This window comes from Grammomys surdaster, unplaced genomic scaffold, assembly GCF_004785775.1.
Source record: "Grammomys surdaster isolate TR1022 unplaced genomic scaffold, NIH_TR_1.0 339, whole genome shotgun sequence".
NCBI lineage: Eukaryota > Metazoa > Chordata > Mammalia > Rodentia > Muridae > Grammomys > Grammomys surdaster.
Genome location: NW_021604758.1, coordinates 693177 through 708544, shown reverse-complemented (window position 1 = coordinate 708544; position 15368 = coordinate 693177). Strand labels below are relative to the sequence as shown.

At 51.7% G+C, this 15368-nt stretch overlaps 1 protein-coding gene across 1 annotated transcript in view; it reads right to left on the bottom strand.

Annotated features, from left to right (window-relative positions):
* Positions 1–321: 321 nt before the first annotated feature.
* The window catches only part of Exoc3l2 (exocyst complex component 3 like 2), a 32429-nt gene continuing 17382 nt past the window's right edge, over positions 322–15368 (bottom strand). Inside the window, exons 8-13 of the mRNA XM_028778719.1 lie at positions 14574–14684; positions 11660–11795; positions 7617–7739; positions 7040–7195; positions 5147–5268; positions 322–2152 (exon numbers count right to left, since the gene is read on the bottom strand). Of these exons, the coding sequence (XP_028634552.1) occupies positions 1855–2152; positions 5147–5268; positions 7040–7195; positions 7617–7739; positions 11660–11795; positions 14574–14684 (946 nt within the window). The 3' untranslated portion in view covers positions 322–1854. The remainder of the gene's footprint in view (positions 2153–5146; positions 5269–7039; positions 7196–7616; positions 7740–11659; positions 11796–14573; positions 14685–15368) is intronic.

The window sequence follows — 15368 nt, the reverse complement described above, 5'->3', positions numbered from 1 at the left end:
AAAGCCCTACTCGAGGTGTGTTGGCACACACCAGTAATTCCAGCACTCACAAGAGGCTCAAGTTCAAGCAGATCCTCATCAGTATAGTGAGTTCAAACCCAGCCTAGGCTACCTGAGACCCCAATTGAATAAAAAAAAAATATGCTTGGTCTGGGAGATGGGTCTGTCTGACTGTAAATATGTAAGACACAGAAGCCAGGTATAGCAGTGCACGCCTTTAGTCCCATTACTCAATAGGCAGAGGCAGGTGGATCTCTGAGTTCAAAGCTAGCCTGGTCTAGAGAGTAAGACCTTATCCAAAAAGGGCAGTGGGACTCTAAATTACATTTGTTATTATTCCATTTTATTTAAGAGTGTGTGTGCAGGTCAGAAGACATTTAGGATTCTATTTTCTCCAACGTGTGGGTCCTGGAATCACGCTCAGTCTGTTAAGCTTGGTGGCAGGCGCTTTCCCCTGCCTGGTCCCAGACACTATGTTTTGTGGGTGGGGTCTTGAGATGTAGCCCAGTCTAGCTTAACACTTCTGTTATTTTGCCTCAGCCCCTGACTGCTGGGATCACAGCCCTGCTGTCGCCAAGCCTGGTGATAAAGCTGCTTTTGAATGACGGATATATCAAGTCCCAAAACGACAGAGCATAACCACGCCGAGATTAAATACATGTGTAATTGTGCAAGTGCCCACACACACAGTCAGTTCCCCTCTCCTGCGCCAGTGACATTGCGGTGTCTCTTTCAGAAGGTCAAGGAAGAGGGGAGGGGCATCTTCTGGGCAAAGAGAAGTTAAGCAACTTCCCAGGAGGGACAGGAAGCACGGCACAGAGACTGACACCGTCCCCTCTGCAGGCACACAGCCCAGAGGCTCGAAGTCTAGAGCCGCCATGTTGTTGCCAATGTCCAGACGTGCGTGAGGTTCCAAGCCCGGCCCCTGTGCTGACCCCTGGCTGTCTCCCTTTTCTGACTTCTTAAGGAAAAAATAAAATAAAACATAACCCGGGCCAGGAAGCATTCATCATGAGCTGTCCAGCTGAGGCCGGAGGGGCAGAGGTCAGCAGAGAGCTGACCTCAAGGACTCTGTGGGGATTCGGATCCGGCTGGGCTCCGGCTTGAGAGGCTGGAAATTTTCCCACCCTGAGATTTTCCTGCATCAATCCAGGAGGGCGCCCTGGATGCTGCCAGCCCAACCCCCCAGCTCCTTCCTTTCTGGGCAAGGTTTCCCCGACTCCCTAAGCACGGGTAGGGAGGGCCGTGCCAAGGTGGCAACAGGAGACCTAGAACATCAGACACTGGGCAGGATAAAATAGTGTTATCTGGCTCAGAATGGACAAGCCCCGGCCTCAGAACCACAGCTCAAGGACTCGGTATCAACGGGCAAGTGAGGAGTATCTGGTCATTTGTGGCTTCCCTATGAGTTGGACCCCAGCCCTGGTGGCCTTGGGTGTGTGCAAAAGAGTGCTTGGCCCTGGGCCCTGTTTTCCCGCCCCTGCACTTGGGACTCAGCCCTTCCTAGTGTTAAATAGAAACCTCTTTATTCTAAGTATCTACCATTCCTTAATACGTTGGATCGGGGCCAGACCTTGAGGTGAGGGGAAAGGAGGTGGGGCTGGGATATTTCTGTAGAGCCTTCCAGAAGGCTCCCCACGATGCTGGGATATGGGGGAGGAGGGTACGGGGAACGACCCCTGGCAGCCTTGGGGAACTCTTTGCTCGTTCTGGCCTCAGTTTCCCTTCTGGAGGGGATGCTCCGGGCTGGGTGGGATATCTAAGGAACCTCCCATCTCAGAGGTCGGTGTCTCAGGCAGGGAGTCACACGAAAGGGAGGAGGGTATGTCAGCAGCAACGGGGGCACCGGGAGTCTCAGCGATCGGCTCGGGCTCGGGCTCTAACTGGTGATGGAGGACGAGGCCGCAAGGGCAGACAAGCCAGATTGGGCCTGGCCAGCCGGGACACTGGGAGGCGTCCCAAGAAGAGAGGGAGGCCGAGACAGAAAGATGTACGGGGCACAGGGATGTCGGCAAAGAAGGCACGGTCCCGAGAGGGTGATAGAGCACCACCTTCAGATAGTTCCAGGTCGCGGGCCACCGCCAGAATCTCCTGACGGGCAGCTGTGTTTCGGAGACCTCTGATGTCAAGGAGGGCTGCCACGTGCTTCCGCCTGTTGGGAGAGGAAAGAAAGACAGAGGTACATGAGGATCCTGGACCCAAACAAATGCTCAGCCCGTCAGTGTACCCCGCTTGAACTCTGGAACGCTTTGTCTCATTTCCTGGTGTCATCTTGTCTCAGTCTCCTGAAGATATATCCAAATTTTCCACGTAGAATCGTCCAGAATTCGCACCTTCCAGCTCAGTAATCATCACATCTCTAATCTTAAAGTTTAGCTTTCAATCGTCGCACTGACTTAACACAGCAGTCTCCTTTAATAGAACATTTACAGTAATGGAGACTGAAGCAAGGATCTCACACCTAGGAGGTTCTAGGCAGGGGCTCTGCCACTGAGCCACGCCCCCAGCCCCTCACTGGGGGATTCTAGGCAGGGGCTCTACCACTGAGCCACGCCCCCAGCCCCTCACTGGGGGAGTCTAGGCAGGGGCTGTACCACTGAGGCACGCCCCCAGCCCCTCACTGGGGGATTCTAGGCAGGGGCTCTACCACTGAGCCACGCCCCCAGCCCCTCACTGGGGGAGTCTAGGCAGGCTCTACCACTGGGCCTTATCTCTAGCCCACCTTTTCAAGTTTTATTTTCAGATAGTGTCTCACTAAATTGTGCAGGCTTTCCTTGAGGTTCTGATTCTCTCATCTCAGTCTCCTGAGTAGGAAGATTTACACACTCGAGCTGCCATTTCCTAAATTCGGTCCAGAAGTGCTCGCGCTTGGCAGATGCCACAGCAAACCCTTAGTTCCCTCATCCCTTTCCTCCCAATGGCCTCACTCAGCCTAAGAGTGTCACCCCATTAAATCCTAACTTTCTCTTTCTGCAGGTCTGGTTTGGAAGCTTCCCCACCACTGACATTTAAACCTCACTGTCATTCTCAAGCTTTCAACTCCTAGAATACTCAACTCCACTCCCAACACAGTCCGCAAACGGGGGCTCCTCTGAAAATTCCACGACAGCGTTACAGCTCACAGTCTAATCGCCTCTGTGCCCAAAGCACTACTACTCCACAAGCCCTTATCCTAAATTCAAGCTAGTAGAACCTTCCCCTGCTATAGCATCTCAACTCCACACCCCTGAAGCACAGCAAACCTCCAAAGCTGGTGTGAGAGACCACGCCTGTGATCCCAGCCCTGAGGTTGGAGGATTGCTGCACACTGGAAGACAACCCAGGCTGCCTCAAACCAAACAAACTCCAGACCAGGGCCGGCAAAGTGTCTCGAGGTGCCAAGCCTGAAGACCCAAGTTCGATCCCTGGGACCTACATGGTGGGAGGAGAGAACTGACTTCTTGCAAGGTGTCCTTTGCCCTCCACATGTGAACTGTGGCATGCATGTTCCCCTCTCCCCAAATAATAAAGAATAAAAAGATGCCAGGTATGGTGGCACATGCTTTTAATCCCAGCACTCGGGAAGCAGAGGCATGTGAAGCTCTGCAAGTTCGAGGCCAGCCTGGTCTACAGAGTGAGTTCCAGGACAGCCAGGGCTACACAGAGAAACCCTGTCTTGGAAAATATAAAATGAACACAGCCAGCTCTAAGAACAGTTTAGCAAGGGACCGTTCACCAGACCATTTTGCGGTGCCTGAGTTTAGCCTCCATTTGAACTCTGACTCAACCTCAGAAATCCTCAGAGGATGCTGGGAGCCCTTGAAATCCTGTATAGTTCCAGGACAGAATCCTCTCCCTTGATCCCAAGCCTTCAAACCTGGAACTTAGACTTCCCCCCACCTCACTCCTGTGGAGTCTAGTCGCCCCTACAGCACCACAGCATCAGGAAGCAACCCCTCCCAGTGCTACTTAGACTGCTGTCTGTCACTCACAGGTGACAATCCTGTCCTGGATTTGAAATCAGGTCTGCTGGTCTGGGTTCAAGTCCCAGACTGCGTCACTTGACAACTGTGAGACCCTGCATTCTACAGGTAAGTTATTTTTGCATTTTTGTTTGTTCATTTGTTTGTTTTATTTTTTGAGACAGGGTTTCTCTGTGCAGCCCTGGCTGTCTTGGAACTCACTCTGTAGACCAGGCTGGCCTCGAACTCAGAAATCCGCCTGCCTCTGCCTCACAAGTGCTGGGATTAAAGGTGTGTGCCACCACCGCCTGGCTATTTTTGCATTTCTTAAAACAACAACAACAAAAACTCAACTAAAACCAAAAAACCAACACCCAACAAAAAACATACTTTTACCATTTCTACAATCCCCCTGTGGTGCTGTAGATGGGACTCAACATCTCATGTATGCTGGGTGAGTGATCACTGAGCCATCCAGCCCCTCCCTGGGGGTTCTAGGCAGGGGCTGCCCGTTAGGCACATCCCTAGCTATCATTAAGTTTTATCAAAGTAAGCCTTCCTTCCTTCCTTCCTTCCTTCCTTCCTTCCTTCCTTCCTTCCTTCCTTCCTTCCTTCCTTTCTTCCTTTCCTCCTTCCTTCCTTTGCTCTCTATGTAGCCCTGGCTGTTCTGGAACTCACTATGTAGACCAGGCTGTCCTGAAACTCAGAGTTCCACCTCACCCATGCCTCCAGAGTGCCGGGATTAAAAGCGTGCCACCACATCCTGGCTGGCCTGGAGCTCTTACTGTCAAACTATCCTGGATAATGATGGTGTAATTCCCACAACCAGCTCACAAGTAGAGTATTACCATCCCTAGGCAGCAGACAAGGAAGGTCTGGTCCACCTAGATTTGGACGTGCCCGGTGCTGTCTTCCGAGTGTGTGCCCACATGGCCCCGGCGGCGGTTCCCTGCAGGGCCAGCCCTTCCTGCCGCCGGGCGGCCTGCGCCCCCCTTGCCCCGGGGCTTCCTGTGACCGCTTGTTTGTTTGCGAGCCCTGGTGGTGGTGGCGGCGGCGGCGGCAGAAGGAGGGAAATCGTATTAAGAATGCCCTGGTCCCAGCAGGAAACAGCCGTCAGACACGCTCTCCGCCGCCACCCTGCCTTGGCGCGGGCCAGGAAACACTGGGACGGATGCCAAGGAGACCCGGGGCTGGCTGCAACTCACCTGATGTCTGGGTAGTCCCGCACCAGCACCCCGACCTCCACCTGGATGCTCGGAGTGTCCTCCAACTGCAAGATCTCGGCCAAGTGTGGCACCACCTGGTCAAGCCAATAAGCCTGGGACTCCTGTGGGAACAAGAGCTTCAGGGTCACCCAATGCAAGCCCCTTCTCCCCAGAACCCTTTCCGTGCTGAGCCTTGTTCCTGTCTTCCCCATGGGTAAAGGGTTCAGAAGGCAGACTAGCACCACATTAGCGCCAACCTTTGCTTCTATGATGGAGAACAAATTATAGATTCTGTTCCCGAGTTTTTACAGATAATCCTAGATTGGGTAACAGGAATTAAAACCTGCCAGTTGGCTGGGCAGTGGCCCATGCCTTTAATCCCAGCACTAGGGAGGCAGAGGCAGGTGGATCTTTTGAGTTCGAGGTCAACTTGGTCTACAGAGTCACAGGTCTTCCAAAACAACAATAAAAACATCTAACCTGTTCCATCCAGATTTGGGAGCAAATACCTATAATCTCACCATGTAGGAGGTGGAGGCAGGGGGATCTGGAGTTCAGTCATCTTCAGCCATAAGGAGTTTGAGGCCAGTCTCAGGTGCGTGAGACCTTGCCTCCAAAGACCAAAACCAAACAAACTTAAACTTAAATGCCCACCCTAGGGAGGCAGAGGCAGGGGCATTTGGGACTGACTACACAGTCAGAAGCTATCTCAAAAAACAAGGGCTAGGACACAGCCTCTTGATAAACTTGAGGGCCTGGGTTAATTCCTCATGGGGGAGGGGAGTGTAAGAGCTATTCCAGATGTGGGTTGAGGGCTAGCATGTACAAGGCTCTCCGTTGTCTTCTACACTGCCACCAAAAGAGGGGAAAGTGTCATCATTCAGAAAGCATGGCTAAAATGTCCAGAGTGCCACCCTGTGCTCTTCCTTAGGGCTGCCTGTACGTCCACAGAAATTATCTTGAAAATGTTTCAATAAGTGAAACTATAAACTCCCAAGGACACTCGGGCTATGAATCCCTAAAGCAGCAGCTGGCGAGTTCACGGGCCACCCTTCCTGCCCTGCCCATGACAACTGGACAAGAAAGATTTGGGACTTTACAAAGTCTTGGATTTGGTGACATTTGGATTCAGAAGATTTTTCTTTGTTTGGTTGGTTTTGAGATAAGGTCTCACTGCATAGCTCTGATTGGCCTGGACCTCAATATGTAGACCAGGTTAGTCTCTAAATCATGATCCTCCTGCCTCATCCTTCCCAGTGCTGTGATTACAGGATTACCATATCTGGCATTTTTTTTTTCCTTAAAAATACTTTAGCTGGGTGTAGTGGTATATACCTTCAATCACAGCACTCGGGAGGCAGAGGGAGGTGAATCTCTGTGAGTCTGAGGCCCATTTGGTCTACATAGCAAATTCCAGGACAGCAAGGAGTGCACAGACCGTCTCAAAACAAAACAAGACTTATTTTAAATGCATGGATGCTCTCTCTGTTCCGTGTGAATGCCTGAAGCCCAAGAAGCCAGAATACAGTGTTGGATGAGTTAAGGACGGTTGTGAGCTGCCATGTGGGGGCTGGAAACCGAACCCGAGTTCTCTGCAAGAGTAGCTAGGGCTCTCCAGCGCCCCCCCGCCCCGCCCCTTTTCCTTCCGTCTTCTTTGTCTTGAAATTCGCAATCCTTCTGCCTCAGCATTCCTAGTACTGAGTGGCAGGGGTGCATCCTCACGAACCCAGCTTCTGTGGACTATCTCTCTCCAAGAACCTTCCCTGTCCTGCTTTGGAAGCCAAGCCGACCCCCTACTCCGGACAGCTCCACCCCGCCCCCGCTCGCCCCCGCTTGTGCCCTCCCCACCCCCCACCCCCGGGTTTGCCCAGCCCAGCCCAACCGGGCACTCACCAGCCGGCGAAACAACCGCTGCAGCTGCGCCGCGTCCTCGCGGAGCCTCCCAGCCACGCGGCTGCGGGTCCTCGCAGAGCGACAGCGCAGACGCCCGCGGAGCAGTGGTCGCACATACTCCACCAGCGCCCGCCGGTGCAGCTCAGCCACCAGAACCTGGGGACGGTGGGAGACCGGGATAAACTCTAGATCGCTCTCGCCCAGCAGGCTCTCAGGAGACCCCCCGTTTCAAGTTCCGCCCGCACAGACGGGACACTCCAGACACACGATGGGGGACCCTCCCCTCCTCACGGAGGACCCTGCTCCTCTAAAGTCAGATTCTTTACGGGATCCCTTCATCCTACCAGACCCTTAATCAGATCCAACACGCACCACTTTCCCTAAAGTGTGCCGCACCCCAGGCTTTTCCAAACTCTTCTTTGCAGAGCCCCGTACCCCAGTTTCCACGGGCATGCGTCTCTCTGCAGGCCCCAGATGAGGAGTCACCTATCTGCTTCCAGAAAACCGACTCCCCACTTGGTAGGGTTTCCCCAGGACAAGAGCACTCTGGGCATCTCGTCCCCTCCCGTCAGCGCACCTGGTACGGTTCATCCTGCATCCTGCGCAGGGCCAGGGCCTGGGCGCCGAGTGTGCCCACGATGCCATCCAGAGCTTCGGAACTGCTCAGCCACTTCCTTCGCATCAGCTTGTTGAAGTGAGGCTGGGTAGGACAGTGCGGAAGGGAGGGTTTCAGCCTCCTCCCTCCACCCTCCCACACTCCTCTTAGGAAAATCTCCCCCTTCTCCCCTCAGGTTGGCCTTGAACTCTTGATCTCCTGGCCTCCATCTCCCAAATCCTGGGAGACCTGTTTAAAAGTGTGTGCCACCACACTGGGCTGGGGACACTTTATTTAAAATCTTCCCAGCTGGGCAGTGGTAGCGCATGCCTTTAATCCCAGCACTTGGGAGGCAGAGGCGGGCGGATTTCTGAGTTCGAGGCCGGCCTGGTCTACAAAGTGAGTTCCAGGACAGCCAGGACTATACAGAGAAACCCTGTCTCGAAAAACCAAAATAATAATAATAATAAAATATTCCCAAGGGAAAACAAAGGCTGTGTGGTGGTTGAGATCCTAGCTCCTGAACTGCTGGGATTTACAGACAGTGAGGGCACAGTGTCAAAAATGGCTTCCTGGAGGGGGGAAATGCACAGTTCAGGACTGAGGGTGTTAGACAGGCAATGGAAGAGGAGGGCCAGGAGCCCTCAAAGGTGTAGAGTTCTGACAGCCATGAGCTTGTGAGAACTGGGTCAGAGATCAATGTGGCCAGAGAGACCAATTTGCACCCCAGAGCTCAGTGGAAAATGAAAACTAGAGGCTCGTAGCTGGGAGGTGGCACACCCCTTTAATTCTGGCACTCACGAAGGCGTGGTGTCTTTATTCTGAGGACTCAGGATGCAGAAGCAGGCATGATCTCTGTGAGTTCAAGGCCAGCCTGGTCTACATAAGGAGTCCGAGACATAATGAAACTCTATTTAAAGACTATATAAAAACTGGGAACCCTCCTTCAGAAACTATGAGGACTTTCAGAACTTTGTTCATTCCCGCCTTCTTCTTCTTCTCCTCCTTCTTCTTCTTCTTCTTCTTCTTCTTCTTCTTCTTCTTCTTCTTCTCCTTCTTCTTCTTCTTCTTCATCATTTTGGTTTTCTCTGTATAGCCCTAGCTGTCCCAAAGTCTGTCTGTAGATCAGGTAGGCCCCAAACTCAGAGATCCACCTGCATCTGCCCCCAGAGGGCTGAGATTAAAGGTGTGCGCCAACACACCCTGCTTTTTCATCAACATTAATCCAATCTCTCCATGACTGAAGTGGCAACTTCTAGTTTGTTTGGAAAGTCAGTTGAGTCAAATGACATTTCGCTGGGATACGCAGGTGAAAGGGTGTCTTGCTAAAGCAGACAGGTGAAAGAAAGAATATTTTCCTGAAGCAGACACAAGTGAAGGGATGTTCTCCTATAGTGGACACGCGAAAGGACCCGGGATGAAGGAGTATAACTATGACCCACAGACAGTGGGAGAGGAGCACTGAGCCTTGGTCTGGTTTGCTCCGCCTTGTTACTCTTCACTAATGTATTGGTTTGCCTTACGCTGCACTGCTGAGCTCTACTTGTGGAGATGCCTCCACCACGCAGAGGGAAGCTCCACAGAGAACTGCTCTTGAACTTCTTGCTGCCTCAGAGGCCCGGGTTGGCAAGCCTAGCAGTTTCTTCTGGATTGAACTACAGCTGCTGGTTCGTGTGTGGTGTCTGCCTTCTGAGAGGACCGGACTGCAGCTGCTGAGTTGTATTTGGTGTTTGCTACAGGACTGAACTGCTGACAAAGAAGATTGAGCTCACCCCCAGAACTACTGCTCAACTTGCCCCGTACCCTAATAACGTTTCTCTTCTACTACCTCTGCTGGGTGGCTGGCAAGAGGAGAGCTTGAACCCTTACTAAAAATAAGCTGCAAAAATTGTTGCCTACACTGAGTACCTTAATTTTCAGAGCAGGGACCAAGTTCAAATTTTGGTCTCAGGCTAACCCCCAAGTCCTATGCAGCAGAGGATGATCTTGAGTTTCTGATCCTCCTGCCTCTACCTCCTGAGGGCTAGGATCATAGGCAGATACCACCATGACTGGTTTCCCTGTATTTATTTATTTATTTTTATTTATTTATTATTTTTTTGGTTTTTCGAGACAGGGTTTCTCTGTGTAGCCCTGGCTGTCCTAGAACTCACTCTGTAGATCAGGCTGGCCTCCAACTCAGAAATCCGCCTGCCTCTGCCTCCCAAGTGCTGGGATTAAAGGCGTGTGCCACCACTGCCCGGCTCCCTGTATTTATTTTAAGATAGGGTCCATTGTGCAGACCAGGCTAGATCATCTTGGGATCCTCCTGCCTCAGCCTCTCAAGGGTGTGGAAATGCCCTCATGAGGACTTTACACAGTGGGACAATGAAGAATTAGGCTGGCCCGAGGGGCGAAACTGGAGCAAACAAGGCCTCCTGGACTGTGGGGAGGGGGGCTTCCCCTTGGCAACACTGGGGACCCATAAGTAGCGGAGAGAGAGGGCTAGGTTCCCACCCTGCTTGGCATATTCCAGCATTTGCACGTGCACACTCACAGTCACCTGCATTTGAGCACAGACAGCTCTGCAAGTGTACAAGCTAAGTAGTCAGATCTGCTCGGCCTGACTCCACGTGTCTCCCTTTCTCCTCTGGCTCCTCGGTAACCACAGGCCAACAGGGTTATCTCCCAACCCCACTCCTTCCCTTCCTCTCTTGTCTACCAGCGTTCTCGGATCTTCTGTCCCTCTCATTTCCTATCTCGACATGCATTGAGTAAAGACGAAGGCCAAGGACTTCTCTGGAAACAAACGCTCATGTCTGGAAGCCTGATACTGGGAAAGGTAAGGCTAGCATACCTAGGCTGGCCTCAAACTCTGCCTCTGCCTCCCAAGTGCTGGGATTAAAGGCGTACACCACCACCACCCAGAAGATCCCTGCTCCTTAAAGGAGTAGGAAAGCAAAGGTCTGGCATATCCTGGTGCAGTAGGTGCTTTGGGAGAGAAACCAACAGGAAATCAGTCCTAGAATTTCCTGGATTCCTAGTCTTCGTCCTTTCCCTCCTGCAACAGATGGGGGTGGAGCTACAGGGGATAGGTTGTCTCTGAATTCCTAGATTCAAGGGATCCTCCTGCCTCAGCCTTCCTAATAGCTAGAAGTACAGGTGTGCATAAGCACACCCCGTGACAAGTCACTGTCCTGCCGTACGTATGTACGTACGTACGCATGTTTGTAGAGACAAGGTCTCATTCCGTATCTCTGGCTGGCCTGGAACTCACTTTGTAGACCAGCTTGGCCTCAAACTGCCTCCCAAATGCTGAGGTTAAAAGTGTGCGCCAACCATGGTTGGGTAGCCAAGGTGCTGTATTTAAGTGGGATAATCAGACAGTTTTGAGTTAAAGAAAGAATCGAGGAGGAGGAGCCACACGGCTGTGAGGTAGGGAGGGGGCAGCCAAGCAGAAGGAATCCGAGGCCTGGGACCAGAGGGGCAGAGGCGGGGATGGCTCGAGCAGGTGTTCCGGTGCAAGGCATGGAGGCTCAGAGTTGGGAGGAGATGAGGTCTCAGAACAGCTGACCAGGGTGCCTGGGGTGACGGGAAGGCTTCCGGCTTTTTCTATCAGGGAGCTGGGAACCTAGGATGACTTCTCCGTGGAGATGGGGACATAGGGTCTGTTCATACCACCTACTGAATGGGCTTTCCCCCTGCTGCACACGCGGGATCTTACCCATCTTCCTTTATCACCCCCTCACGACATTTAAAGAGGCTCTGGGGGGTATAGGGTCATGAATTTGTGGGACCTCGGAAGGCAACACACGACACAAGCCATCTCATGCTGGCGGCTCTCTGTCCACCCCACTCGGCCATGCCCTCCGCCTCTTCCTTCCTGCGCCCCCCTTTTCTCCTCTCAAACAGTTCCAACACGGCCATCATCCCCAGTCCTCCCTGCTTCCCCGAAAACTGAGTCATGGGTTAGAAGGAACTGGGGGCGAGGAGAGTGATGCCAATCCGTGCTGGCACAGCCTCACCCCAGGCCCTGCCTCACTCACCTGTAGTTCCTGAAACAACAATTCAGCAAGGACACGGTGGCAGAGTCGGGTCACACGGTCCAGGGCGATGGCTGAAGCTTCCCGGGCTGGTTCACTTTCAGGGGGCCCCACCCTGGCCAGTCGCTCAGCCAGAGACCTGTGAGGACCAACAGGCTCAGAGTCAGGGCCTTCTAAAACCTGAACACCCGTACTGGGACCAGCTGGGCCTGGGGTCGCAGATCTGTGACCCCAGTTACAGAAGAAGCTGAGGCAGGGGGATGGACAGTTCAAGGTCGTCCTGGGATCCAGGGTGACTTAAGACTAGCTTGAACAGGGTTGGAGACATGCCTCAGTGGTTAAGAGGACCCAGGTTTGCTTTCCAGCATCCACGTGGCAGATCACAAGCATCCGTAACTCCAGGTCCATGGAATCCCACATCTTCTTCCAACTACTGAGGGGACTGTACTCGTATGCACATATGTGAACACAAACACACACATGCATATACACACTCATACACATGCACACGTGTGCATACAGACATGCATACACATACACACGTGAGCATAGACACACACACACTCATGTACATGTGCATACATACACACATGCATTTACACACACATGCAAACACACACATACACACGCGGGCATACACACATACATTCACACACACATGTGCATACACACACTCATGCACACATACACATGCACAAATACACAATACATACACACATACACATGCACACACATGCACACACATGCATACACACATGCATATATACACACATGCACACACACACACAAGGACTAAAATAAATCTTTTTCTAAAAGACAGAAAGAGACTAAAGGTTCGTCCAATTTGAGGGTAAAATTCTTGCCTACCGTGTTACGGATTGCCATCGGTGGGGGGAAAAACTGAAAAGAAGAAATATATGCACACAGGACAATATTTAATTACACGTACTGTGGGAGAGAATTCTGATTGCTTGTGCAAGAACACTAAGAAACCAAGACACGAGCCTTGTGACCACAGTTTCTTTCAAACAAACCACAGAATTGTTCTGGATCATGATTTTGTGCCCCTCCCTGGTGCAGTGGATTGACGTTAGCTCACCTCGGATTTTTGACCACAACGGCTACTTATATCCATTTCTATGCCTCTATGGAAAAACATGTTTTGACCACGCATGTGGCCTTTCTGTCAAAGGCAGTTTGTCCTTGTGATTGGACTCTTTATTCATGTGACTGCTCTTAGCCCTCAGAATGTAAACTGCCTGAGGCTCTGGATGAAACCACCGCTGCGTGATCCTTCAGGCTGCCTCCCTGGTCCCCCATTCTCCCAGGCCAACTGTCTCCAGATATTTCTTCACAAGGTTTCTCTGGGTATCCCTGGCTGGTCCAGCACTTGCTCTGTAGCTCTACCTGCCTCTGCCTCCTGAGTGCTTGGATTAAAGGTGTGTGCCAGCACAACCAGCTATACGTATGGTTTTTAGTGCATTGGTAAATGTTCATATCTGTCAGAATATATGCGGGTAATGCTAATGATATTGATTTCTTCCAAATGGGCCAGAATGGGTAAAGAGGCTTCTCACCAGCTGCCCACTTATCATCATCATCACCACCATCATCACCTCCATCATCACCACCATCATCATTTATAGGGTGTGTCTGCCATAGCTCATGTGTGAAGGTCAGAGGACATCCTGAGACAGTCAGTCCTCTCCTTCCACCATTCGGGTCCCAGGGAAGGAACTCTGGGTAATCAGGCTCGTCTGCAAATGACTTTCCCCACTAAGAATCCATCTCATTGACCTGAATCCCCAGTTTTGTAAAATCCATTTAAGGGGTGCAGCTTGGTGGTTGTGTCTACTGAGTAAGCAGGTTCGGGGTTCTGGGTTTCATCCCAGGTGTGATAATAAGTAAACAAAGTCCACAGGGTGCGCTCGACTGGAGGCTGGGGCAGACAGAGCAGAAATTTAAGGTTGTTTTCAGGGACACACGAGGCCCTGTATTAAACCCGATCAGTAAGTGAATAATTTAAAATGATATGTGCTGGGCATTGGGTCACATCCGTTTAGTCGGAGCGTTTGGGAGGTGGAGGAGAGTAGATCTCTGTGAGTTCAAGGCCAGCCCAGTCTACATAGTAAATTCCAGGCCAGTCAGAGCTATGAAGAGACACTGTCTCAAAATTAAATGCGAGTTAAAATTAAAGTTAATAGAAAAGAAAGGTGATAAATATATATAACATATATAATATATACTGTATATAAATCATATATAACATTTATACAATATATACCCTGTATGTGTGTGTGTGTTTCTTTGCGTGTTTCTTTGCATGTATATGTTTGTGGGGGCCAGAGGTGATCATCAAGTGTCTTCTTCAATTGCTTAAAAAATTTGTATGTGTCTGGGTGTTTTGCCTGCATGTATATCCATGTCCACCTTTGTGAATTGTGCCTTTGGAGGCCAGAAGAAGGCATCAGATTCCTTGCATCTGGAAGCCTGGGAATGTGGGTACTAGGAATCGAACCTTGGTCCCTTGGAAAAACAGCTGAGTGATCTCTCAAGCGCCGATCCTATCGTTTGAGAGAAGAGTTTCCGGACTCTGACTAACATTATGGATGTGTGCCCCTATGCCCGCCTTTTACAATGGCTGCTGGGGAGCCACGCTCAGGCCTTCATGAGTGATACTGGCATCATTCTTTGAGCATAGCTTCTCCAACTCTCCAATTCTAACCATCAATACTCTCCTTAAATGGATGAGCGCCGCAATCTGGGCAGTCACGGGTTTCCCCAAGGTCCCCCAGACACCATGCCTCTAAAGCTCTACGCATGTGCCCTCTCAAGCTCACCCAGGGACCCCATCCAGGGACCTCCCTCAGTTCAGTCACCCAAGACTTCCACACACTGTCCTCGTGGATGTTCTCACCTCAGGGGGGGCCCGCAGTTGACCATCGAGATAGTCCTGCTGATGTAGGTGTCAGAGGGCAGCTCACGGACCCCTGGGTTCTCGTGAAATCGCTCGACTCGCTGCTGGAAGCTGGCGGGAGAGAGGACAATGGGCACAGATGGTATATGCTGCTGGGCAGGGTCCCATGCCGTGCACTCAGTCTATCGATTAAAGCAGATCTTGCTGCTAGCGTCTCTGACCCTCCCATTCTTATTTCCAATCACTCATCCCAAGTGCTGGGGACTGAACCCAAGACTCTTACATGTTAGGCAACCCATCTAGCAATACCCCCAGCCCCGTATTGAACTACTGAGCCATCTCTTGAGCCCCAGTAGCATATATATTTGAGATAGGTGCTTTTGACTCACAGCTTACTGGATGAGTCTAGGCAGGGGCTCTACCACTGAGCCACGCCCCCAGCCCCTCACTGGGGGATTCTAGGCAGGGGCTCTACCACTGAGCCACGCCCCCAGCACCTCACTGGGAGATTCTAGGCGGGGCTCTACCACTGAGCCACGCCCCCAGCCCCTCACTGGGGGATTCTAGGCAGGGGCTCTACCACTGAGCCACGCCCCCAGCCCCTCACTGGGGGATTCTAGGCAGGGGCTCTATCACTGAGCCACGCCCCCAGCCCCTCACTGGGGGATTCTATGCAAATGTTCGAGTGCTGAGCCACTGTTCTTTCTTTTCTTTTCTCCTCTTCCTCCTCCTCCTCCTCCTCCTCCTCCTTCTTCTTCTTCTTCTTTTTTTTTTTTTTTTTTTTTTGGTTTTTTG